This window comes from Heloderma suspectum, chromosome 9 (genome assembly GCF_057233095.1).
Source record: "Heloderma suspectum isolate Gila_16-S chromosome 9, 16-S_ref, whole genome shotgun sequence".
Taxonomy (NCBI): Eukaryota; Metazoa; Chordata; class Lepidosauria; order Squamata; family Helodermatidae; genus Heloderma; species Heloderma suspectum.
The window spans coordinates 37,208,645-37,235,519 of NC_139466.1; the positions used below are offsets into that span (position 1 = coordinate 37,208,645).

Sequence of the window (26,875 nt, forward strand, 5' to 3'; positions counted from 1 at the left end):
AGAATAATTGTAATATCATGTTTCATTCTTTTAAAAAAAATCTTTTGTTCATTTTATCTTTTGTTGTTCACTGCTCTGGAATCTGTTTAGATGCGGAGCAGTATACAAATGTTGTAAATAAACAAACAAATTCACCTGGTGCTGACAACCACAATATAGTCACCAGATGAGCCTCTCTGGAGAGGGGATTCCACTTCCAGGAACCTGAAAAGGCCTTCTCTTAGTAGCCACCCACCTCACCTCCTTCTGTGTTGACACCCATAGCAGCACCTCTGAAGATGATCTTAGGCATCCTCATGCAATGTGTGCAGGTATATATGGAAGGAGACAATCCTTCAGGTAACCTGACCCCAAGCTGTTTCGAGTTTTGTAAGTCGATACCAGTACGACGAATTTGGCCCAGCAATGGACCGGCCGCCAGTGCAGATCATAAAGCACTGGCATAATATGATCATATCAGCTAGTCCTCATTAACAGTCTTGCCACCCTGTTTTGGACCAGCTGAAGTTTCCGGACCATTTTCAAAGGCAGCCGCATGCATAACGCATTGCAGTACTCCACACAAGGTTACCAGGGTGTGGATAACTGTAGCTAGGCTATTTCTGTCCAAATAGGATGGTAGTAGATATATCAGTCTAAGGGCACAATCCTATGCATGTTTAGACAGAAAAAAGTCCTACAACTCCCAGCATGCCCCAGCCAGCTGTGCTGGCTGGAGCATGCTGGGAGTTGTAGGGCTTTTTCTCTCTAAACATGCATAGGATTGCACCCTAAGCTGATAAAAGCCACCTGTGCCTTCAGTGACAGTGCTGGATCTAAGAACACCCCCAAAGGAGAAATGTAAGATCTCTTTAAAAAATAACGTCCAAAGTGTCTTCATGCCCCATCCTGTGCCCAAATGGGCAACACCCCTGAGCTCCCAGGTCCTATCCTCTGCGACTCAGGGTCCAAGTACCATGGGAACCTGCTACCCCAGTCTCGTACTCTGGCCTGCCAGAAGCGTCCCCACATTTGGGTAGTGTCAGTTAAATTCCCCAAATGGGAGATTTCATCAGTTCCTTGATGAGTCACCCGATACGGCTAGCAGGTTGGCTCAATGTATTAGACGATGGGTAAAACTGGTCTAAACTCCAGGCTAGCACATTCCCAATTTTTGTACAACCTTCAATTACTCGCCCACTTGAGAGAAAACACTCGACCCCCTTAGGACATGAAGCACTGCCCCACAGGGACTTTCTGATTTCCAAAAAGAGGAAAGAGAAACTGCCTTTAACTTTTCATGCAACATTTAAAATTGAGATTCTGAAGATTGTAGTAGAGAGATCCCCAACTGGCATTAGAGACTGTCACTCCTGACCTGTGCTGTGATCAGGCCAAACAAGTTGGGAAATATCGGGAAGTTACTGGAAAGGGGCAGTGTTGCAGTTAGTTAATTCATGGGAAAGTTGACCATAGCTAGCCTTGGAATCTCTATAGCCTACAGTGGGATTTCCTGGGATTTCTCCCTTTGGCTCCTCCCCTTCCTCCCCCTCCCTCTGACTTCCATCATTGCTGGGAGCATTTGCATTTGCTCTGTTGCTCCTGCCGGCGTAATGGAACACAAGACCAAGTGAACAAACTCTTTTTGAAGCTCTACGCTGTACCTGAATTTCAAATGCAAGAACATTCGTGAGTACAACCATGTTACCTTTTCTTTACTGAAGCAAGGTGTGGTTCCCTTTATTGTGCAAAGATAGCCTGTGTGCATGTGGGACTGGTAAATGCTCATTATATTTTGCCTTTGGTTTTTCTCTGCTAGTTTCCTGTCTAACAGGAGGCACCATTACTAAATAATCCCATCAACACAGTACCCACAGTTGTCATGAGGGCATCAATCCATCTTGGTCATCATCTTCATTCGCTTTCTGATGCTGTCATGTTCCCAGTGATGTCATCAGGAGTCCTTAAGAATTGGTTTAGAATTGGGCCATTCTCCAGTTTGGAGGAAACATCTCATTTTGCTGAGAGCCCAGTTCCAAACTGAACCAGGAAATGTGGGGGTTTGCCCATCACTATTTCCATGTTACTTTGTAAAGCATATGTACATTGATGGCAGTGTATAAACTAACAATTCCTCACTAGGTGACCTTAGGTAAACCTGATCTTCTTGCCTTCCCTTCCTTCCCTGTGCAATGTGGGAATAATAACAACAACAACAGCCTGTCCACCTCCCAGGGCTGTTGTAAAGATTACTGAAAAAATATATGTGAAGTACTCTGAACTTATAAAATGCACTATATAAATGCTGTATCACCACCACTACTATTACGGGATGTCAGAGGAATCCATCTGAGAGGTGGGGGTTGCCAAGCGTTCAGCTTCAGCTCGCTTCCCCGAGTTGATCTATGTCAAATCGGGCCCGCTTGTGGATTTTCCAGGGTTTTTTCCCCTCATCAAGGGAAAATTGCACAAATTGTGGCTGAAATGTGGTTGATTTGAATAGATTCTGGCTGTAATTTGCACAAATTGCACCTGTAGTGTGCACAAATGTTGCTATGTACAGCCGGAATTCATGCAAATTAAGCAAAATACACCCAGAATTTGCACAAATTACAGCTGCAATTTGTGCAAATTTCTCTTGACAAGGACTTCCCCCTTGCAAAAAGTTCCCAGATTTTGGGAAAAGCCCGCAGCTTGGCTCAAAAATGGAAGCCAAGCTGGGCAGGCAGTGGGGATTCAGCGGGCCCCCAAGGGGCTGGCTTTATTTATTATTATTTATTAATTAAATTTATTCATCGCCCATCTGGCTGGTCACCCAGCCACTCTGGGCAATGTACAACATATAATAAAACAGTTTAAAACAATAAAATTCTACAATAAAAACGTTTTCTAAAATACCCTAACCCACCCCAAATGCCTGCCTGAACAACCACGTTTTTAATGCACGGTGGAAGCTCATTAAAGAGGGGGCATGGCAGAGTTCCCTAGGGAGGGAGTTCCACAGAGTGGGGGCCACCACAGAAAAGGCCCTCTCCCTAGTCCCCATCAGTCTAGCTGTCCTGGCTGATGGGACAGAGAGAACGCCATTCGAGGCTGATCTTGTTAAGTGGCCTGTCTGGTGTTGCTGGAGGCGCTCCTTAAGATAGGCTGGGCCAGAACCATATAGAGTTTTAAAGGTCAAAACCAACACCTTGAATTTGGCCTGGAAAACAACTGGTAACCAGTGCAACTCCTTCAACAAACACAAGGTCTAGTGCATGACCGGCTACATGGGTGGGCCCAGTTAGAATATGGTGCAGCTCCCAGGAAGCCATGGTCTCCATGAAGTCCCAAGGTGCTCCTGTGAGGATGGCCTCTGAATGTACATTGAAGTCCCCCAACACCTATAAGTTAGGGGACTGTACACACACATCAGAAACCACCTCAAGCACCTCCACAAGGGACTCAGTCATGCAGCAGAATCCCCAGACTGCCCTTTGGGCCCAACCTCCAGTACATGCACTCAGCAATCTTGGTCTCCCGGAGAGGGGGTCTGGTGAAGACCAAGGACTCTCGGTAGATAACAGCCACTCCCCCTCCCCGATCCCCAGCTCTTGGCTGCTGTGCATACGAAAATCCAGCTGGACACATGGCTGCAAGAATTGGAGCAGCAGCCTCGGCCAGCCAGGTCCCCGTAATACATGCCAGGTCTGCACCCTCATCCAGTATCATGTCATGGATGAGGGAGGTTTTCTGGGTAACAGACCTGGCATTGCAGAGCAGCAAATGAAGGCCAGAAGATGGAGTCACACCTCCCCCAGCCATCCTTTGGCTCTGGACAGGCCTGGAGCAAGGGACAGATACTACAAGCTTTGGAAAGGACAGACATCCCTGCTACCACTAGAATATATTTTATGAATCCCACGTGCCTGTTAACACATTGCTCTTGACAACAGAAGCAAAAGCGTAAAGAGCACAGACATTCGCTTCCATACAAATGTACCATTATCATATCTATACTTTTCTTTAACTGTCAGAGAGCGGTGGTAAATGATGCAATTAAGCTGGTTCAGTTGGAATGTAAATGAACTTTGCCACTGGTTATATTTGCTGAACTGCAGAACAGGAATTGCAAAGTTTGTGTGTAGTGTTCTGTCTAGCAGTTGATCCTTTTGTCAATGGATTTGTCATCCTACATGTCAAAATACAGCAGCTACTTTGACTGTTGCGGTGATATATAATGAGGCAAAGAAAATGCATTATGGTTAGTATTGGCAGCAACAGTGTGCTTAATGACAATCAGGGTGTAGCATTTATATATGAGCAAAATACAATTCAACTGACTCAATAGGCTAAGTCTTGGTAGCTGAAGTCCTGCCCCACTCCATGAAATCTTAATATTCCAACAACATGGCTCAGAACTCACCAAAGGTCTATACGGGGGCCACACTTATCAGCCGGGCAAAGGTGCTGGACCAAAGGAAAAAAGGGGTGGGTGCAAAATACAAAATAAAAAGCCACCAGCAGGTTTTAGCTTAAAGGTCTCACTGCCAGTAACTAAGGAGAGGGATTTCAACCTTTTAGAGTAGGAAAAACGGCATGAAAGCCAGGAAACCATTAAATGATTGGTGGGTGGAGGCCAGGGGGTAGGGCCAGGGTAAGGGGGCATGGCCTTCTGGGGAACCCCCGAGGGCCAGATTAGGACCCCAGGAGGGCTGAATTTGGCCCCTGGGCCTCAGGTTCCCCATGCACACACACACGCACACACACGCACACAGAGGGAGGGAGGGTGAATAGTTATTGGTCGCACTGTTGCTTTGTCCCATTCTGTTCTCTCTTTTTAGCCATTTCTTGTTGCCCAGGTAGAATCCAGACACAACAACCCAAGAAGGCTATTTTTAAAGCAGTTCACGCCTACGTGCCAATCAACACTCTCACTTCATCCCCACTGGGAAAACAAACTCGGTCCCTTGCTGCGAGGTGACAGCCTCGCCTGTGCCTGTCAGCCTTAAGTATTCATAGCTCCGCAAGGTCATCACTGGAAAGAACGTTGATGGTGATGTGACCTGGCATCTCATCTGCTTCCCGCCTGCCTCTGCCCCGGAGCTGGAGCTTCTGAAGTGCTCTGGGGTCATCGGGTGAGGCTGCCATCTGCACTTGACCCAGGAACTGGTTGCACAAGATGTTGCTATGCCAAACCTAGAGAGATCAGAAGGGAAACAGTCAGAAAGAATGGCTGGTAGATGGGCTGGCCCTTCCTTTCCCCCACTGGAAAGGGTCAAAGGTTACCTGCGCAAGACCTCCACGGGAGGATCTTTAGACCTTGCCTTGCTTTGCTCTCGGCGGGCTTTGCATATTGCTTTGCACACATTGCATGAGGATGAAAAGAGGCATCCCCAACAGGGCTGTTAGCAGAAGCAAGAGTGTGTGCATTTTTGAATAAATGCATAAGAATAATACTAAGCATAGCAAACAACAACAATATTTAGCTGCTTGCCCCTCCAAAGCAAAACATAGGGAGACCTGCATGCTTTTCCTTGTGTATGTAGTTGGGTGGCCACATGCCCCCTTTACAGAGGACAGCCCCATATTAGAAGCATCATCCAATCCAGGTCAGGTGGAGAGATAAAGGACTAGTGCTGGGCCAAAAATTTCAGTTCTTCCATTTTCATCAGGTGGAGTGGGAGGAACGAAATCTCTGGCAAAAGAAGCTGGGAGAGCTGAGAATTTGGGGAAATTTTCTCCTTTGGGAGGGTGACAGGGTTTCCACGTTTTTTTTTTAAGTGTAGGTAATTCTTGAGGGTCTTCTTTCTATTTTTCATTTTTTTAAAAACACCCCCTGCACTTGCAGAAGGCAGGTGTTCAGTCCCTCAATGAGCACCATTTGCCACTCAAATGGCTGCTTGTCCTTTTCCAAAACTACCCCATCTATGCAAATGGGGGCTTTAAAGGGGCAACATCCTCAACATTACAGGCAAATGGCTGCTCGTTCTTTTCCATAGTATCCCTACGCCTAACACCCACAGTTTGCACCCGACAGCAGCAAGCACACAGGTCACCTGGTCACAATCTTCCCCACTATGGTGAGATGTACTGCCTTTCTATTTAAATTATAATGATTTCTAAATTTACATTTAAACATATAAATTAGTATAGGCAAGTTGCATTCAAATGATGGGCAGTATCCAACCATGACGTTGCACTAGGGCAAATTATGTCGTGCTAGCGGAAAGACCCTCTGGCGCAGCACCCATTGCATTCGCTTGTGCAGTGAGTTTTCCACCCCTTATGCTAACACAACACAGTTTGTGATAGTGTGATGACACTGTTGGATATGACGCTGTGTGTTGAGGTCCTCTTTTTTTGGTGATGCATTTCCTCTTTTTTTGGAAATGAGTAACTGGCCACCGTTGTATGTGGTGGTTGCTGTGGAAAGTAGTTTGGTGAACAATATTTGGTGGGAAAACAGCATGAGATGAAAAGGCTAAGAAGCCCCTCTCCCCAGGGTGGCCTGCCCTTTCAAATGACAGCCTCAATGGTTGCATTTTATAGAGACAACAAATGCTCCTAAAACAGATCATGGAGCGACATGCAATGTGCCTCTCAGCCCCTCAAGGGCATCCCAAGTGTTGTCATAGAAAGGAAAGAATGCTCCAAGAAGCAACTTTGCTTACACTTTGCTCTCCCTTCCATCCTGCACCAGTGCTCGCTACTGCCACGTTAGTACTGACAGATTCCCCTCAGTAAAAATACATTTTAACTGTATTTGCTCTAGGGATGGCCGTCGGGAGAAATCTGGCCCTTTCTGGGGCTCGCTGGATTTCCCTGGAGTCCCCGGCTCAGCTTGCATTTGCGAGCCGAGCCAGGGGCTTTTCCCGGAAATCCAGGAACCTTCTTGGCTCCTGCCACCTTAAATGGCCATTTACATAAATTGCACCTGCAATGTGCGTAATTTCCGCAAACCTCGGCTGTAATTTGCTTAATTTGTACAAATTGCAGCTGTAATATGCTTAATTTTGCAGAAATTGTGCCCAGAGTTTGCTCAAATTACGCATATTATGGCCACAATTTGCTTAAAATACACAAATTATGGCCGCAAAGTGCATAACATATGCAAATTGCAGCTGTAAATTGTGATTTAAGAAAACACTCCCCCCCCCCCAATCTACAAGCTGGCCCAGCTGAGTTGGGTCAGTGTGTGGGTAAGTGAGCCAGAGTCCAGGAGGCCAAGCTGCTGAAAGCATGGTGAATTTCACCCCCTTGATGGATTCCTCTGACATCCCTAATTTGCTCACGTGAATCCTGTCTTACCCTGGTTTAATGTCTCCCCCACTCCCCATCCCTCACACGCACTATCAGCATTATGACTGAGCATCTTGCAGGCAGGGCCTTGTATTTTTGGTTTAATGCCACTCTGCAAGTGGCTTACAGAGTAACAGAAAGGCAGTATACAAGGGCCAAAATGCACCTCACAACAAAGGTGCAGAACCAGAATGTGTGTGTGTGTGTGGGGGGGGGAATTGCTCCCCACAAGGACCTCCAGGGGCCAGATGATGTCAGTGGATAGAGCCATTCCCGCGGATGTTGTCTCCTCCCCCCAAGGAATCTCCACGAGCCAGATGTGGAACCTCCCTGTAGGCCAGAGGTTCCACATCCTTGCATTAAAATAAACACACTTAAAAAGAAGAAGAAGAAGAAGAAGAAGAAGAAGAAGAAGAAGAAGAAGAAGAAGAAGAAGAAGAAGAAGACGAAGAAGAAGAAGAAGAAGCAGTAGTTTAAACTGGCAGCTTGCATTTTGAAGGAAAAACAGCTGTAGACACCCAATCCTGATCAGAGCCCCATTCTAGGTTCCTGTTGAACTTTGCCCCCCCCCGCCCCCATTGCTAAGTGCTCCTGCAAGTGTTGTTTGCAGTAAACAGCTCCTTTGGGGGCAACTAGCAACCAGAGGGCCCATTTTCTCCAGGAAACTGGTGCAGGACACAGTCTGGATCAGGGCCGTCTGGCTGCTTTCTCTTCAAAGAGAATTGGCCAACTTAAGCACATTTTTAACATCAATAACACATGCTTACTGTAATATATATAGTTTGATTGTAAATGAAGTAAACACATAATAAACAGTGTTGGGCTTTGATTGGGGAGACCCCTAACACTCACTGAGTGACCATGGGCCAGTCCCTCTCTTTCAGTCTAGCTTTGCTTGCAGATCTGTCATGAGGAAAACATGGGCAAGGGAAAATGTACTCTGAGCTCCTTGCAGGTGAGCAGGGATAACCCACCCATCCCCTGGTCATAAATAAAACCAATAAGGAGCAATCATATGGCCCCTAGACAGAGTGGGCGGGGGGAGATAGGATAGTTTGGATTCCTGGATCCAAGGTCAGAGACAGCACTATGACCATGGACCCAAGAATCTGAGACCCCTGCCCCCTCCCCCTTGCAGCAGGAGGGAAAGGGGCATGCCGGCGGGCAGGGAGGGGAGGGGACTGAGGAGGCCAGCTTATGCCGTATTGTCAGGCCTCCCCAGCCTCCTTCCTTGCCACTCTGCAGAGCTCCAGCTAGACAGGTGAAAAAGCCCATCTAGCCAAAATGCAGAGCTGGAGGGGAGTGTGGAAGTGAAAACTGCCTCCGCCGCTCCTTCCACTCTGCATTGGATGGCCGTAAGCCTCCAAGTTGGGAGGCTTACAGCCGTCCCGATCAGACTGTACCCTAAGACAGCAATTCTATGGTCCTGGGAGAGCATCCATGGGCCATAGGATTCTTTGGAGCCCTCCCACTCCAAGGCTATAAACATTGCTATGACCTCAGAAAGGGGACTCAAGTATTCGATCCTGCCCCCGCCCCCTGCCCCAAGCCACAGCAGAAAGAACCATAGCAGCTGCTTTCCAAGATCGCAAAAATGTCCTTGGAGGCCCTTGGAGAGGTCTGTAAGGGGCAATTCCAGTGGGGAGGGGAGAGGAGAGGCCAGATGATGAAGAATCCTATGGCCTCACCAGCCCCAGCCCTGCCCCTGCCAGCATGCCTCCTTTAGACAGGCTCAGTGGCCCATCCAGAGGAAAATGGAAATGAAAAGAGCACGGGGGGGCAAAAACCACCTCCGTTGCTCCTACTTCTCGGCAGAGCACTGCATTCACAGAAACCTCCGAGAGAAGCCTCTCAGAACCCCCATGGGGTTGCGCCCTAAAATAAATAGACTCCATAGAATCATAGAATACTAGGGTTGGAAGGAGGCTATAAGACCATTGAGTCCAGCCCCCTAATCAGTGCAGAAATCCAAGTCAGAGCATCCCTGACAGAAGACTGTCCAGCCTCATCTTGAATGCCCCCAGTGTGGGACAGCCCACTACCTCCCTAGGTCATTGGTTCCATGGTTGTATTGCTCTAACAGTCAGGATGTTTTTCCTGATGTTCAGACGGAATCTGGCTTCCTGCAACTTGAGCCCATTATTCCGTATCCTGCACTCTGGGATGACCAAGAAGAGATCCTGGCCTCCCTCTCTGGGAGCCCTATCCTATCTCCCCTCAGTCTTCTCTCCTCAAGGCTAAACAGGCCCAGTTCTTTCAGTCTCACCTCACAGGGCTTTGTTTCCAGTCCCCTGATCATCTTTGTTGCCCTTCTCTGAACTCTCTCCAGCTTGTCTGCATCCTTCTTAAAGTGTGGTGCCCAGGACTGGACACAGTATTCCAGATTAGGCCTAACCAGTGCTGAGTAAAGGGGGACTAGTACTTCCTGGGATTTGGAAGCTATGCTTCTGTTAATGCAGCCCAAAAGAGCATTTGCCTTTTTTGCAGCCACATCACATTGTTGGCTCATATTCAGCTTGTGATCGACAACAATTCCAAGATCCTTCTCGCTTGTAGTGTTGTTGAGCCACGTATCTCCCATCTTGTAACTGTGCATTTGGCTTCTTTTTCCTGGGTTCAGAACTTTGCATTTATCCCTATTAAATTTCATTCTGTTGTTTTCTGCCCAGCACTCCAGTCTATTCAACACAATCAAACACACGTACACAAAGCAGAAATTGGTACTAAATTGGGACAGATAGGAATGGAAGAAGAGGGATGGTCGAATGCACAAAGCTCAGGATCACTAGGATTCTCCAAACATCGTCTTGCTGCTCATCTTGTGCCCCATTCCCATTTGTGCTTGCAATAGCTGCTTGCTTTGCACGAATGGGAAACTTGTGCAAACTGAACAGCAATTGAATGGGAGAGTTGCACAAATCTTCCCAAACATGCACAAATTTCCTAATTTGCACAAGTTTACTCTATAGTCAAAGTGGGACTGATTCAGTCTACAGCAGAAATTTGGGCAAATTAGGAAATTTGCTTAGATCAAATTGGGAATTGAGAATGATATAAACGTGAGCATGCGTTCGACAATTTATGAAGGTTTTCAGTGGGAAAGTGTTTGCACTTGTGTTCAGAGCTTTGAATGGGGCATGCTGGCATGTTTTCCAAGCAAAAATGAAATACACCCCAATGGAAGAGAATCTCTTACCTGGACAATAATAGGATGCTGAACATGTCTTCGGTAGAAAATGGCTTGCGTATTGAACACAGCATTGACAGCACCTTTCTGCACAGGAGACTGAACTTTCTTGTTCTCACATTTGATGATTACGTAGGGATTTGCTCCTGGAAAGATTATTATTGGGATCACAGTTATTTATAGAATCATACTTTTCGTACAGTTGAGCAATAGGTTTATTAGGCGCAACCAAAATTCCCCCCAGTGTGCTAGCTTTGAGTTCTCCAGAACTCTTTATCAGGCTGGTGGAACAAAAAGGAAGTGAGCAAAGGGTATTCAGAGGAATATTGCCTCTTATCCTGGAGGTCGTATATAGGCATGACTATGACAAAGACTATACATCTTTGTATAGGCGACAAAGATGATCAGGGGACTGGAAACAAAGCCCTATGAAGAGAGACTGAAAGAACTGGGCATGTTTAGCCTTGAGAAGAGAAGACTGAGGGGAGATATGATAGTGCTCTTCAAGTACTTGAAAGGTTGTCACAGAGAAGAAGGCCAGGATCTCTTCTTGATCATCCCAGAGTGCAGGACACGGAATAATGGGCTCAAATTGCAGGAAGCCAGATTCCGGCTGAACATCAGGAAAAACTTCCTGACTGTTAGAGCAATACGACAATGGAACCAATGACCTAGGGAGGTGGTGGGCTCTCCCACACTGGAGGCATTCAAGATGATATTACTTTAAAGACATAACTGATAGCGACACCTTTCTCTCATTTTTACTCTGAAGTAGGTGTAGGGTCCCTTAACTGGATTGGGACCTTAGTGGAGGGATGGGGGCAGAGAGAGGGTTACAACCATCTGCTCCCCATGCTAATCTGGATCGGGGCCCCTGCACCTAGGGATGTTGTGGGCACCCGATTGGGTCCCCGAGTGAGTTGGACTCACCCCCACCCTCTGCCCCAAGCCATACCCGCTGAGCCCCCTGCCTGCTCAAGCTCCCCCCCCCCATGCTCTCTGAGCTGCCCGCACTCACCCTGGGCCCATCCAGAGAGCTCTGCAATCGCCATTTTGTGGAAAAGGTGATTGCAAAAATGCGCACATTTGATCTTATGCAAAATGTGAATGGCCAATATACGTAAGTTTACAGGTGCAAATGGCCCACTTACGCCTGTAATCTTGTATATATCGGCCATTCTCAGCGCCATTTTGCATGATCAGATGTGCACATTTTTGTGATCTCCATTTTTTCCCACAACAATTGCAGAGCTCCCCACATGGGCCTGGGGTTAATGTGAGTGGCTCGGTGAGCAGCGGGGGGCTTGGGCACAGGTCCGGGGGGGTGAGTGGGAGCAAAGGCTCGAAAGGCCCCTGGAGAACCCTGATGGGGGGGCGGGTGTCCTGTCCCTCCCTCCCTGCACCTACCTTAAAGTAAAAATGCGTAAAGCAATGTTTTTAAAGAAATGTCTGTTAGGCCGAAGAGTCATGTAATCATTTCTCAATCTTCTTTCAGGTCTAAATTTTTCAAATAGATGAACTTAAGATGCTGTGGTAATTTATATCCAATTATCTCTAAAAGCTTCTGTTTCTTCAAGATGGTTTGGCCATCAGTATCTGAGAACTGCTGCCCTGACGATGCAGAAATAGCCTCAGTGGGTCGCATTTTATTCAGGAGTATTTGGAGTAGCAGGAGGCTATTGCTATGTCACTGCCAGTGTTGATGGAACCCAAGCAGTAGTGGGTGCCATTTGTGACCCAGCAAGCCAAGAATGGCCCACGACCTATGCTGGCCTATCAGAAGGGATGGTGCGGGTGCCCGTCTCGGTCCAGGATTCTGGCAGACCGCCTGCGCCCCCGAGTCACTTCTGTCCTGCCAAGCTCCTGCCCCTCCTCGACCCCCTCCAGCACTCGCCGAGCTGCACGCAACTTACCCAGGTCTCTCCTGCCTCTGCCATGATCACCATGTTTTGAAAAAAATATGGCAATTGCAATACTAGGCACATAGACTTATACGCAAAATGGTGCCGTGAATCTTGCATATATGGGCGATTCACAGCACCATTTTGAATATAAGTCTACATGCACATTTTTTGCACATAGACTTATACACAAAATGGCACCACGAGTTGCCCATATATGCAAGTTTCATGGCACCATTTTGTGTATAAGTCTATGTTCACAATACTGCATTGACCATGGCGATCGCGGCAGAGATGGGGGGAACCCGGGTAAGCGCGGGCAGCTCAGTGAGCGGGTATGGGGCTTGAGCGCAGGTCCAGGGATGCGCAAGTGGGGGCAGGGGCTGGGTGGGCACCTGGAGAACCTGGACAGGGGGCACCTGTCCATCCCTATCTATCAGGGGTTTGATTAACAGACTGGTTTTGCCACCTGGGTGGGATGATAAAAAATGGAGGTGGGAGTTGGTGAGGGGGAAAGGGTTGGCAAGTATACAACAGGCTGTCAAAGCTATTGGGGGGGCGGGGCTATGCAATGCACACATTTTTCAAGCACTAGTTAGGGAGAGGCAGATATGGTGATCAATTTCCAACTTAACGAGAACAAAAATCTTTATCTTATATATTGAAAGCTTGGTGAATTTGTCGACTGGCAGCCATTATTTCCTCCCTAAAATGCCCTTGGGCTTTCTGGGGAACAAATAGAGGTTTCCACCCAGTGGCCTAGTGGTTGGAGCTCCAATGTGTTGTTTAAGAGAGAGGGGGGGGGAGGGAGGGAGACCACTCCTTGCTGTGCTGCCAATGGTAAGCCCACACCCACAAACCCTTTGGAAAATGTTGGGGGGCCCTCCCTGAAATTGCCCTCAGTTTCATAGTCCCCTTCTCACCCCACTCCCCCAGATTTGAACTGAAAGTTCACCTTGAGAAGGCTTCACATGATTGAAAACAGTTATCACAACCAATTAATCACAAATTATAACAACCAATGACAGACCCAAACTGCGTTGATTTAGCTGGCAACTGGAGTTAGTGGTACCTTCTACTAACACCAGTTGGACAGGAGTCAATCCCTAGCATAAAAAGCTCGGCAGTAGTTGGACAGGAGTCAATCCCTCGCATAAAAACTTCCTTTCAGTCTATGAGTTCTGTTTCTGCTTTCAGGCACCCTCTACTTTCTGATGTCTCATCTGCTCATTTTCCTTTGGTCTTCCTCCTTCCTTCATAGTCTTCGCTCCTCAGCTTCTTCTTGCCTTCTGTTTTATTACATCACTGCTAGGGATGCTGGAGAAATCTGCTGTGGACTCCAATGAGATCAGATACCCAAGAATCCATTCTGCAGAGTCTGCAATGGACTGGCTCCCCTGACCTACGTGTTGTCTGGACTTTGTGTGGGGCAGTCTTCCAGCTTTAAGAAAGGTGAGATACACTAATGGTGGCTGCCATTAGCCTATCGTGAGATAATTATGGCTGTAATTTGCATATTGTATAGCATTTACGGCTGTAACACACTTACTTCTACATCAACTGCAGCTGTAGAGTGCTTTGTGGCTGGAATTTACATAGAAGTAAGTGCTTTATGGCCGTAAATGCCATGAAATATGCGAATAAGATGCCCTGCAAAATCCAGTGGATTCACCAGGGCTCTGAGGAAATCCAGTAAGTTCCAAGTGGCCTGGATTTCCCCCTGGGTGGACCCCCCCTCCCCTGGATTGGACTTGGGGGAGTTCACCCACCCCTAATCACAGCAGCAGGCAGGGCCGGCCCAAGACATTTTGCTGCATGAGGCAAAGAACAAGATGGTGCTCCAGCTGAATCCTTATCCCACACTGGTGATGGGACAGCATTCTCCACCACACCAGGCAGCAGGCTATTTTAAGGTGGATAGGACAGGCTGTGTGGCACACAGCTCTTTCCTTCACCACCCTGTTACCACCTCGCAGCATCTGCTGCCTGAAGTGACTGCCTCCCTCTGCCTAATGGTAGGGCCTTCCCTAGCAACAGGTATTTCAGCTGCATTCAGCTTGGTGGCTCACGTCTGTTGTCAGAGCAGAACGGCTATCATGTCCAGTCCCGCTCAGGTGTTTCACTCACACAAATAACAATCTTATGGGGAAGGAGAGTTGGCCCCAGCCCTACTGAATAAGAGCTGGCTCATCATCGTCATCGTCATTCGAGAGCACCTGATGACTTGCGTGTATGAACGGACACCACAGCGGATACCAGACATAAGGCCTTTTTGGTGGTGATCCCATACCTGTTGAACTCTCTGCTTAGGGAGCTATATGGGCCCTTCTGAACTGGTCTTTAAATGGACCTTGAAAATGTTTTTGCTTCAGTCTACATGGTACTGAGGTGTCATGTGTTGAGATTTTAACTGCTGTTACTTTTTTATTTTCTTTTTTTAGTTTGGGGCAGGATTGTTCATATGTGTTTAAATTGTTTGGTTTTTTAAAAAATAAATGAATATTGGAAGCAATTTTAGGAGGGTTATATCCCAAAAGGCAAGTTATAAATCTTTTAATGAATGAATAAGTAAGCAAATAAATTAATAAAGTCACAGATAGAACACACCAGAAAAAACTTTCAGTACTTCCTCATGTCACCACAAACACCCCCCCCCCCGCCAGCAATGGAGTCAATTCATTAAGAGTACAGCAGTCAAAGTGCAGTGTTAAGGTGTGCGAATGTTAGGATGTGTGAATCACAAAATTGTCGCGGTTCACCAAATTCCACCTCGAAGCCCATTCCGACTTGTGTCTGTATCAAATTGAGAGATTTATGTTGTTGTTTTTCCTTTTTGCACTCATGTGTATTTTGTGCACTTTTTCCTCAAGTGTACGCATCAGTTGTGCATATTTTCCATATGTACACATTTTTCTCCCAGTGACTAAAGTGTGTCTGTCCTCATTTTTCAAATGTACACATTTTTTTCATGCACATTTTTCACATGCATGCATTTTCAAATACTTTTTGTTTGTTTGTTCCACGATCACATCGCAAGCTCAGAAATGTATGGACTTTGACTACAGATTGCATTTGGGCTAGGGATGGCAGAGAATTCCGCCACGGACCTCGGTGAGGCCGAATGCCGGTGCATTCGGGCCCCTGAAATCTGTGGCGGAACGGCCTGCCACCCCCCTGCCCCCCCGCGGATCCCTCCCGGGACGAGACTTACCTGGGGCGGATCTTCCGGACGGCGGTGGCTCCGGTGGCTGGTCTTCCGACTGGCTGCCGCTGCCGCCATTTGCAGAGTTGTGTGTTGTTGTTTTTTCCCCAAGACGTGATAGGCTACGTAAAGATTTACGTCGCCTATCATGGCTGGGTAAAAAACCAAACCAAACCACGTACACAAATGGCGGCGGCTATGGCCGCTGCCATTTGCATTCCTTATTTTTGGTGTCTTAGTCTACGTAAATATTTATGTAGACTAAGACAACAAAAATAAGGGGAACACAAATAGCGTAGCGGGTGCTATTTGCGTCCCTTTTTGATTTGCCGTTTTAGCCTACGTAAATATTTACGTAGACTAAGACAGCCAAAAACAAGGAACGCAAATGGCGGAGGCCATAGCCGCCGCCATTTGCGTACGTGTTTTTGTTTTTTTTTTAAACCCAGAGCCCTCCGCGGCCGGAAATCCGGCTGCGGATGGCTCTGGCCTGGGCCTGGCCGGCTGCTCCGCGGAGCCGCCGTGGAGCACAGCCGGCCATCAAGGATTCTGGGGGGGAGGAAAATGGAGCGCCACCCCCCCATCGAGGATTCCGGGGGGAGGGATGGAACGCCTCCCCCCACACCATAAACATAATCTGCGAACAGGTAAGTCACTTTCGTATATCCCTAATTTGGGCCTGCATTCAGATCTGGGAGGTGGGAACTGGGTCAATTCTCATCAAACATGAACTGAAACACATTTCCCATTCATTCCCCTTTTAAGTTAAGGTCCAAGTCCTTTCGGAACGTGTGTGTGGACCCGGATTTAGGAATGCAGTCTAGAAACACAGCTACTGTGTTTAATTGCCCAGCAGAAACCATACAAAGCCACCATTCCTAGGAATGGCTTCAAGAGCAGGGACAAAGGGGGAAAGACATATCCTCTTTTAGACACAAACACAACCAACAGTAGAAACTCATTTTGTAAGTCAAGCGCTCAGCAACCTTCAGCCTGCGAGAAGGTCAGTTACAGCAAAAGCATGAAGTAACCTTGGACAAGGTCTTTAAATGCTGTAATCATAACGGGGCTTTTCGACACCAGCCAGACACAGGCATCTCCTTTTTCTGCTCATTTTCCTCTTGAGCAAACATATTAAACAGGCCTCACACAAGAGGAGGGAAAAAGCCCCCACTTTGACTCCCTGGCTGAGTTTCTTGCCAGGGTTTCTTTCCTTATCGCGTAGTATTGATTAGACGTTATGGCTAGGGATGGAAGAAAGTCCCTTACCTGATCCCGCAGCTTGCTTCGCGGTGGGGGGGAGGCGCCCCATCCCTCCCCGCCGAAATTCTGGCCGAGGGGAGGCGCCCCATCCTTACAGCTGAAATTCTGGCTGTGGGGGAGGCGCCCCGTCCCTCCGGCCACAAATCACGTCTCCTGCTGGGATGCAAATGGCGGTGGCCGTAGCCGCCGCCGTTTGCGTCCCTGCAGTCAGCCGTGATAGGCTACGTAAATGTTTACGTAGCCTATCACGGCTGACTTTGGGGAAAAAAAGCACGTACGCAAATGGTGGCGCCCATGGGCGCCGCCGTTTGCGTTCCTTATTTGGGCACGTGTAGTCTACATAACCCCTTCATGGATCACTGCCTTGTTGTGGCGAAGGGGCTTGCGTAACTCAGTGAAGCCATAAGCTATGCCGTGCAGGGCCACCCAAGACGGACAGGTCATGGCAGAGAGTTCTGACAAAATGTGGTCCACTGGAGAAGGAAATGGCAACCCACTCCAGTATTCTTGCCAAGAAAACCTCATGGAACGTATCACAAGGCTAAAAGAGATGACGCCGGAAGATGAGACCCTCAGGTCGGAAGGTGTCCAATATACTACTGGGGAAGAGCAGAGGGTATTTCCAAGTAGCGCCAGAAAGAGTGAAGCGGCTGGGCCAAAGCCGAAAGGACACTCAGCTGTGGATGTGTCTGGTGGTGAAAAGAAAATCCGATGCTGTAAAGAACAATATTGTTTAGGAACCTGGAATGTCAGATCAATGAATCAAGGTAAGCTGGAGGTGGTCAAACATGAGATGGCAAGATTGAACATCGACATCTTGGGAATCAGCGAACTAAAATGGACAGGCATGGGCAAATTTAATTCAGGTGACCATCATATCTACTACTGTGGGCAAGAATCCCTTAGAAGAAATGGAGTAGCACTCATAGTCAACAAAAGGGTGGGAAAAGCAGTACTGGGGTACAATCTCAAAAACGATAGAATGATCTCAGTACGAATCCAAGGCAAACCATTCAACATCACAGTAATTCAGGTCTATGCCCCAAGCACTGATGCCGAAGAAGCTGAGGTTGATCGGTTCTATGAAGACCTACAACATCTTCTAGAACTAACACCAAAAAAAGATGTCCTCTTCATCATAGGGGATTGGAATGCTAAAGTAGGAAGTCAAGAAATCACCGGGATAACAGGCAAGCATGGCCTTGGTGTACAAAATGAAGCAGGACAAAAGCTAATAGAGTTTTGCCAAGACAACATGCTGATCATAGCAAACACTCTTTTCCAACAGCACAAGAGGCGACTCTACACATGGACATCACCAGATGGTCAATATTGAAATCAGATTGATTATGTCCTTTGCAGCCAAAGATGGAGAAGCTCTATACAGTCAGTAAAAACAAGACCTGGAGCTGACTGTGGCTCAGATCATGAGCTTCTTGTTGCAAAATTTCAGCTTAAATTGAAGAACATAGGGAAAATCACTAAACCATTCAGGTATGACCTAAATCATATTCCTTATGAATATACAGTGGAGGTGAGGAATAGATTTCAGGGATTAGACCTGATAGACAGAGTCCCTGAGGAACTATGGACGGAGGTCTGTAACATTGTTCAGGAGGCAGCAACTCAATCCATCCCAAAGAAAAAGAAATGCAAGAAAGCAAACTGGCTGTCTGATGAGGCTTTACAAGTAGCTGAGGAAAGAAGGGAAGCGAAAAGCAAGGGAGAAAGGGGAAGATAAATCCAACTGAATGCAGAGTTCCAGAGAATAGCAAGGAGAGACAAGAAGGCCTTCTTAAATGAACAATGCAAAGAAATCGAGGAAAATAACAGAATGGGAAAGACTAGAGATCTCTTCAAGAAAATTGGAGATCTCAAGGAAACGTTTTATGCAAAGACAGGCATGGTAAAGGACAAAGAAGGCAGGGACCTAACAGAAGCAGATGAGATTAAGAAGAGGTGGCAAGAATACACAGAAGAACTATACAGGAAAGATCTGAATGTCCCTGATAGCCATGATAGTGCGGTCACTGAACTTGAGCCGGACATCCTCGAGGGTGAAGTCAAGTGGGCCTTAGGAAGCTTTAGTAACAAAAAAGCTAGCGGAGATGACAGTCTTTCAGCTGAGCTATTTAAAATCCTAAAAGATGATGCTGTTAAAGTGCTGCATTCAATATGCCAACAAATCTGGAACACTCAATAGTGGCCACAAGACTGGAAAAGGTCAGTTTACATTCCAATTCCAAAGAAGGGCAACGCCAAAGAGTGTTCAAACTACCGCACAATTGCGCTCATTTCACATACCAGCAAGGTGATGCTCAAAATCCTACAAGCTAGGCTTCAGCAGTATGCGAACCGAGAACTACCGGAAGTACAAGCTGGGTTTCGAAGAGGTAGAGGAACTAGAGATCAAATCGCCAACGTTCGCTGCATCATGGAGAAAGCAAGAGAATTCCAGAAAAACGTCTATTTCTGCTTCATTGACTATGCTAAAGCCTTTGATTGTGTGGATCACAACAAACTGTGGCAAATTCTTAAACTGATGGGAGTACCAGACCACCTTATCTGTCTCCTGAGAAACCTGTATGAGGGTCAAGAAGCAACAGTAAGAACCAGACATGGAACAACCGAGTGGTTCAAAATTGGGAAAGGAGTATGACAAGGCTGCATATTGTCACCCTGCTTATTTAACTTATATGCAGAGTACATGAGAAACGCCGGGTTGGATGAATCACAGGTCGGAATTAAGATTGCTGGGAGAATTATCAACAACCTCCGATATGCAGACGATACCACCCTAATGGCAGAAAGCAAAGAGGATCTAAAGAGCCTCCTGTTGAGGGTGAAAGAGGAAAGTGCAAAAGCTGGTTTGAAACTCAACATTAAAAAAACTAAGATCATGGCATCTGGCCCCATCACTTCCTGGCATATAGAAGGGGAAGAAATGGAAGCTGTGACAGATTTTACTTTCTTGGGCTTCAAGATCACCGCAGACGGTGACTGTAGCCATGAAATTAAAAGACGCTTGCTCCTTGGGAGGAAAGCTATGGCAAACCTAGACAGCATAGTAAGAAGCAGAGACTTATAAATTGTTTATACTCTGTTTACAAGTAAACAGAGTAAGAAGCTGTGATAGGCTACGTAAACATTTACATAGCCTATCATGGTGTTTTTTTAAAATCTAGCCGTGATAGGCTACGTAAATCTTTATGTAGCCTATCACGTTTTTTTTGTTTTTTTTTTAAACCTGGAAATGGCAGCGGCAGCAGCCGGTCGGAAGACTGGCCACCGCAGCCGCCGAACCGCCGCCGTAGCCACCGCCGTAGCTGCCGCCGCCGCCAGAAAGATCCGCCCCAGGTAAGTCCCATCCCGGGGGGATGGCGGGGGGGTGGCGGGCCATTCCGCCACTGATTTCGGGGGACCGAATGAGCTGGCATTCGGCCTCCCTGAGATCCGTGGCAGAACTTTCGTACATCCCTAGGGATGTCAGAGAATTCCGCCATGGATCTCGGTGAGGCCGAATGCACTGGCATTCAGCCTCACTGTGATCCGTGGAGGAATTCTCTGACATCCCTAAGGATGTACGAAAGTCCCTAAGGATGTACGAAAGGACAAGACTTACCTGGGGTGGATCTTCCGGGTGGTGGTGGCTCCGGCAGCGGCTCCGGCGGCGGCTCTGGCGGCGGCCGGTCTTCTGACCGGCTGCCGCCGCCACCATTTCCAGGCTTGTGAAAAAAAAAAAAGATGTGATAGGCTATGTAAACTTTACGTAGCCTATCATGGTTGGGGGTGGGTTTAAAAAAAAAAATCCACGTACGCAAATGGTGGCGGCTACAGCCGCCGCCATTTGTGTTCCTTCTTCTTGGCCATCTTAATCTACGTAAATATTTACGTAGACTATGACGGCGAAAATAAAGGGGAACGCAAATAGCGTAGCGGGCGCTATTTGCGTCCCCGTTTGATTCGCAGTTTTAGCCTACGTAAAGATTTACGTAGGCTAAAATGGTGAATGAAAAAGGAACGCAAATAGCGCCCACTACACTATTTGCGTTGCCCTTGATTTTCGCCGTCATAGTCTACGTAAATATTTACGTAGATTAAGACGGCCAAGAAGAAGGAACACAAATGGCGGCGGCTGTAGCCGCCGCCATTTGCATACTCGGGTTTGTGGGTTTTTTTACCCAGAGCCCTCTGCGGCTGGAAATCTGGCTGTGGACAGCTCTGTCCTGGCTGGGCCTGGCCGGCTGTTCCGCGGAGCTGCCACGGAGCACAGCCGGCCGTTCGAGGATTCTGGGGGGAGGAACAGAGCGCCTCTCCCCCCGGCCAGGATTCCGGGGGGAGGGATGGAACGCCTCCCCCCCCACCATCAACATAATCTGCGAAAGGTAAGTCACTTTCGTACATCCCTAGATTGAACACAGACTCAGACGCAATCTGCAACTGAAGTCCCTACATTTCTGAGCGTGCAATTGATTCACAGCCTCCACCCCAGTTTACAGCAGATGTGTATATTTAAAAAATGCATATATTTCAAAATGAGTACATTTAAAATTTGTGCAAATGTGCTTTAATCATGGGGGAAGAATGCATACATTTCAAAAATGCCTGTATTTCAAAATTAGTACATCTCAAAATGAGTACATTTCAACAATTACATTTCAAAATGAGTACATTTCAAAAATGCACACAATTGATGCATAGATTTGGAAAAATCCACATGGAAATATGCATGGAAAAAAGAAAGCTTGTGATCTGGTATGGACTTGAGTTGGAATAAGCTTCAAGATGGAATTCGGAGAACATTTGTGAGCTTGAGTTTTGCTTAGGGATGGTGGAGAATTCCGCCATGGATCTCAGTGAGGCTGAATGCCAGTGCATTCGGCCCCCCGAAATCTGTGGTGGAATGAAGCCACCCCGCCCCACCACCCTGCGAAAGTCGCGCGAAACGGAGCACCTCCCTGGTGCCGTTCGCGCAGCTTTGTGACTGGCCACCGCGTCTGCGGCCGCCATTCGCTTCATGATTTTTGCCATGATAGGCTACGTAAATACTTACATAGCCTATCATGGCTAACGCAGGGATGCCATTTGCATCCCTGCGTGGGCCATGATAGGCTACATAAATATTTACATAGCCTATCAAGGGGGAAAAAAAGGGAACGCAAATGGTGGCGGCTACGGTGACCGCCATTTGCGTCCCTGCACAGCCCAGCAGTGGCTGGATGTCGCTGCGGGCGGCTCCGGCTGGCTAGCAGCTCCAAGGAGTTGCTGTGGAGTGGAGCCGACCGGCGAGGATTTCAGGGGGAGGGACGGAGCGCCTCCCCCCCACCATGGATGTCACGAAACGAAACAGGTGAGTCATTTCGTACATCCCTAGTTTTGCTGATTTGCACATCCCTATCAAAAATGAATTGAAATGAAACTCTCATCTGTCCCTAGAGGAGAGATATGGGTTGTTGGCCATGTGGCAAGAGGCACAGACTCCTGGCCCCTTTCTACACCCTTTTGCCCCTTCTCACGTAAAATCCATGAAGGTGGTAAAATGTAGACCATGTGAACATTCACTAAGCCACATGGCATTTAATCATCCCTTGCATCATCTAAACTAGGGCCGTGCACTGCTTCAGCCTCAGGCCTGAACCCCAAGTTGAAGCGGGCTACTTTGGGTCACTTTGAGCCCCTTCTGAGGCAAAGCGAAGCGACCCGCAGCAGGTTGGGGGCTCTCTGAAGCACTCGGTGCACTTTGGAGCTTAGCCCCCCCAGCCCAGCCCCCTCAGCACCACCTGAAACGCCTTCTCCATCACCACTGTGGCGCTGCCTTCTCAGCCGCCACCTTCACCACCAGCACCACCTTCTCCACTGCTGCCACCACCGCCACTGCCACCTCCTGTGGCCTGGACATGGGGCAACTCGTCTTCTTGCAGGGAGTTGCCATTTTGAAAATGGTGACTCCCTGCAAGAAGAGTCACTGCACATCCAGGCCTCTGGAGCTGGTGGCGGCAGCGAAGGTGGTGGGCAGCAGTGTGGCATCACTCCTGCTTTCACCGCTGCCACCACTGCTGCCTCCTCTGTCACCACTGCCAGCTCCTGAGGCTTGGATGCATGGCAACTCATCTTGCAGGGAGTTGCCATTTTTAAAATGGCAACTTCCTGGAATGGAGAAGGCGGTGGCGGTGGCGGAGAAGGTGGAAAAGGCAGCGGTGGCATGGCAGTGGCGTGGCGATGGAGAAAGAGACGGATGTGTTGGAGGAGGAGGAGGCGGTCCAGGTAAGGAGCTGGGGCATTGCATGGGGGAGTCGGGGGGGGGGCCCGAAGCAGGGTTCGGTATCCGAATCCTGTTTTGGACTCAGGGCCAAGTCAGGTCAGGGCTCTCCTGGATCAGCCCGAGCCGAATCAGGCCCACCTCTGAAGCTGTGAAGCGGCTTCCGAGTCGGATCAGGGGGTCCCTGCACAGCCCTAATCTAAACATTCAGCTCCATGTGCTTTGTTTTCAACCTGCAAATACTCCATCTCCTCTAGCAACTGAAGATGGGGCTAGATAACTAAGTGGCGGGTTACATGCCCTGCACTCAGAAGGGCCCAGCTTCAGTGCCTGGAACCTCCAGGTCTGGGAGCAGGAGGTGTTAATAGGAAGAATCAGGTGACATGAAAGACTTCTGTTTTGATCCGCTGGAGAGCTGCTTTCACTCAGAGTAGATGATACTAGGCTAGATGACCAAATAGCTTGATCTGGTATAGTTAGCATCCTATGACTAATCTCTTTGTTTTGATGAATGGCGAAAACCACCCAGCATAAAACAGAGGTTTCAAATGACCAGACATGGCACAGGAGTGAACAAATAGGCAGCAGAGGGCGCTGCTTGACTTTCAAGTGAATATCTATCTGTTGTGTGAAGTTTACGAAGACGAAGAGTTGGAGACCTTCATCAAGACTGAACGTAAGAACAACTGTGCTGGATCAGACCAAAGCCCTGTCTAATCCAGCATTCTGTTCCCACAGTGGCCAACCAACCAGCGGCCTGTGAGAAACCCACAAATAGGGCATGAGTGCAACAGCACCCTCCCTCTTGTGTTCCCCAGCAACTGATATACGGAGCACTATCTCTGCTACTGGAGATAATATACGTATAGCCATCATGACTAGTAGCCAGTGGATTCAGACAGACGGTCAGCTGGTGCCTCATCAGTATAATGCAGTATTCATCACAGAGAGCCCTTCTTTCCCCAGCATCTACAACATGGACGTACTCAAATGGCTAACACTGGAAGAGGCAGTGTATGCTAGTTCGGACAATTCAGATGGACATATAATCATTTCATCCATTATGTCAGGGTGGGCCTTCCAGATGTTTTGGCTTACAACTCCCATCAGCCTAGCAAGCATAGCCAATGGTGACAGGTCATGGGAGCTGTAGGCCAAAACATCTGGTGAGCCACAAGTTGCCCACCCCCACATTACACAAAAAACATGGGGGACTGAATCCAAGCATAGACAACCAAAATGGTTAGAATCAAATGGCAAAGGACCCATTGGGACATCATTTAGCCTTCTACTGCAGGATGCTAAGTATGAAGAGGTCCTTAAACAGGCCATAAATGGGCATGTATCTACAAGGCAAGATTCAATCCATCTGAAACCAACTTTTGAGGTCAGCTTTAGCCATTAAAGTTCAGATTGTTGCATTTGGACATTAGCTACATCCTGTGGTTTTTATTTCATTTCTGCTCTGTGTTATTTTCTGAGACAATGGAAAACCAATCTTCCTAACAACATTCTGCACAGCTTCCTTAATCTTAGTTACCCTTCCCTCCTTACCTAACAGCTCAGTGTTTCTGGATATTCAATATTAATTGAATTTTAATATTCAGGTATTATGAATAATTTACTGACAAGAGAAAATGGCAAATGTCAGTAAATTTTCTCTTTTGGATTAACCCTTTTCACTTACCACCATGGCTGTCTTGACTTTGGAGACCCTCCACTGAGTGGATTTTAATGTGAGACACCCTCTGAGGAACACCAAATAGAATATCCAGGCAACTTAACGAGGGTTTATGCATTTTAAGTTCCCTGAAACATCAAGATTGAACATAGTATCAGATGGGATGGAAAGGCTGGTGGATAAATACAAGACTTCATGTGGAATATTTAACTTTACCTCTGTTAGCCATTGTAGAACGAGCTATGGTGATGATCATACTGATAATAATACCGTGTTGAGGATTATTCAGTTCAATGCATTAAAAAAATGCTTTTCATCTGAAGATAACACCAAGAAATAACCTTTCTGAGCATTTTTCCCCCTCCAAGAAGTAAGGATGAATTTACAGCAACGCTATATATTAAATACATTTGCTCTGTTGCTAGGGATGGACGAATCTGTCAATTTCAGTTTCTCTCAGTTTGTCATTTTTCTCATCTTAAGTTCAGTTCGACTCACACTTTGAGAATTTCTTTTTCGAAGTTGGTATGAAAACCTATAAGCGTTTATACACATTTCTCCTAATGTATCAATTTTTGTATGCTTTTTTGCCTAATATAACACATTTCTACAAGCAATTTTTCAAAAACATTTGTAAACATTCAGTTCCCTAACCTTATGTGTACTGCCAACAGAGCTTTGGCTATTGAGTGGAACAGAAATGGAATGAATGAATGAATGAATGAAGTGTAAAGGGAAAAAAGATGACAGACAGAATGAACCCCCAAAGTGTCCCAGACAGCCAAGTTTAGAAAGTGGATGTTTTTTGCAAAGAGAAACACCTCCCAGAATTGGAACCACAGGATTTGTATTCAGCTGGTGTGTGTGTTCTGTGAATATTTCACAGACAAGCACACACACACACACACATCATGTGAAATTAGGTTCTTCTTTGGTGCACTTTCCCACTCCCATTTGTGAAAGGGTGCAAAAGTATTTGCAAGGGAGTGAATAGAGGGAGGGGAGAGAAGAGTGTATACATCCCCAATGACTGGGCAGTTGGCATGCTCTGTGGCACTGAGATGCACATTCATGTGTGAATTCCATTGATGGTAATGCAATGCAGAGAAATGAGAATATGTGCAAAGATGCATGGACAAATGCATGAATTAAAGGCTGTGGGGAGAGTGTGGACATTTTTTTGCCCTGAAATGGAAATGAAAGTGATCTCCATAAAAAAAGGGGTGAAGCACCATTCAGAAGTCCTTATGCATCAGTGCTCCCCACTGAAGTGTCTTGAGTATCTTTCTTATTCACGATAATTTTATAAATCTTTGTATAAAAGAGTTGTATCTAGTGTATTCTGTAAAATATTTGGAAGATATGCATATACCTGGAAGCAGCAGGGAAGATTTCAGGAATGATTCTGAATATGTGGAGATAGTTAGCAGCTCAGATTCAGAATGGGAACAGCCAGAACCAGGGAGGTTTCCTCCCTAGTGAGCTCAGATATGGATAGGTGTTCTTCTCAGGAACTTGGTTTGCAGATGGCTTGACCTGAAGGCCGTCCCCTTTCCTCCCCCATGAGAACTCAGGTCTCAGAGGTAGGGATGTACGAAAATCACTTACCTTTCGGGGATTATGCTGATGGTGCGGGGGGAGGCGTTCCGTCCCTCCCCCTGGAATCTTCGCCGGGGGGGGAGGTGCTCCGTTCCTCCTCCCCCGGAATCCTGACCGGCTGGCTGTGCTCCGCAGCGATTCTGCGGAGCCGCCGGCCGGCTCTGCCAGCGGCCAGACATCCGGCCACTGGCTAGCAGGGACACAAATGGTGGCGGTCGTAGCCGCCGTTTGCGTCCCTGCAGTCAGCCGTGATAGGCTACGTAAATCTTTACGTAGCCTATCACAGCTGATTAAAAACAAAAAAACAAAAACGCGCGTACGCAAATGGCGGCGCCCATGGCCACCGCCATTTGCGTTCCTTATTTTGGCACGTCTTAGTCTATGCAAACATTTACATAGACTAAGATGGCAAAAATAAGGGGAACGCAAATAGCGTAGCGTCTACGCTATTTGCGTTCCCCTTATTTTCGCCGTCTTAGTCTACGTAAATGTTTACGTAGACTAAGATGTGCCAAAATAAGGA

At 47.3% G+C, this 26,875-nt stretch overlaps 1 protein-coding gene across 1 annotated transcript in view; it reads right to left on the reverse strand.

Annotated features, from left to right (window-relative positions):
• Nucleotides 1-3,851: 3,851 nt before the first annotated feature.
• CAPN6 (calpain 6) overlaps nucleotides 3,852-26,875 on the reverse strand; it is a 111,046-nt gene continuing 88,022 nt past the window's right edge. The window contains exons 11-13 of the mRNA XM_084814147.1: nucleotides 24,760-24,881; nucleotides 10,457-10,593; nucleotides 3,852-5,157 (exon numbers count right to left, since the gene is read on the reverse strand). Coding sequence (XP_084670273.1) covers nucleotides 4,975-5,157; nucleotides 10,457-10,593; nucleotides 24,760-24,881 — 442 coding nt within the window. The 3' untranslated portion in view covers nucleotides 3,852-4,974. The remainder of the gene's footprint in view (nucleotides 5,158-10,456; nucleotides 10,594-24,759; nucleotides 24,882-26,875) is intronic.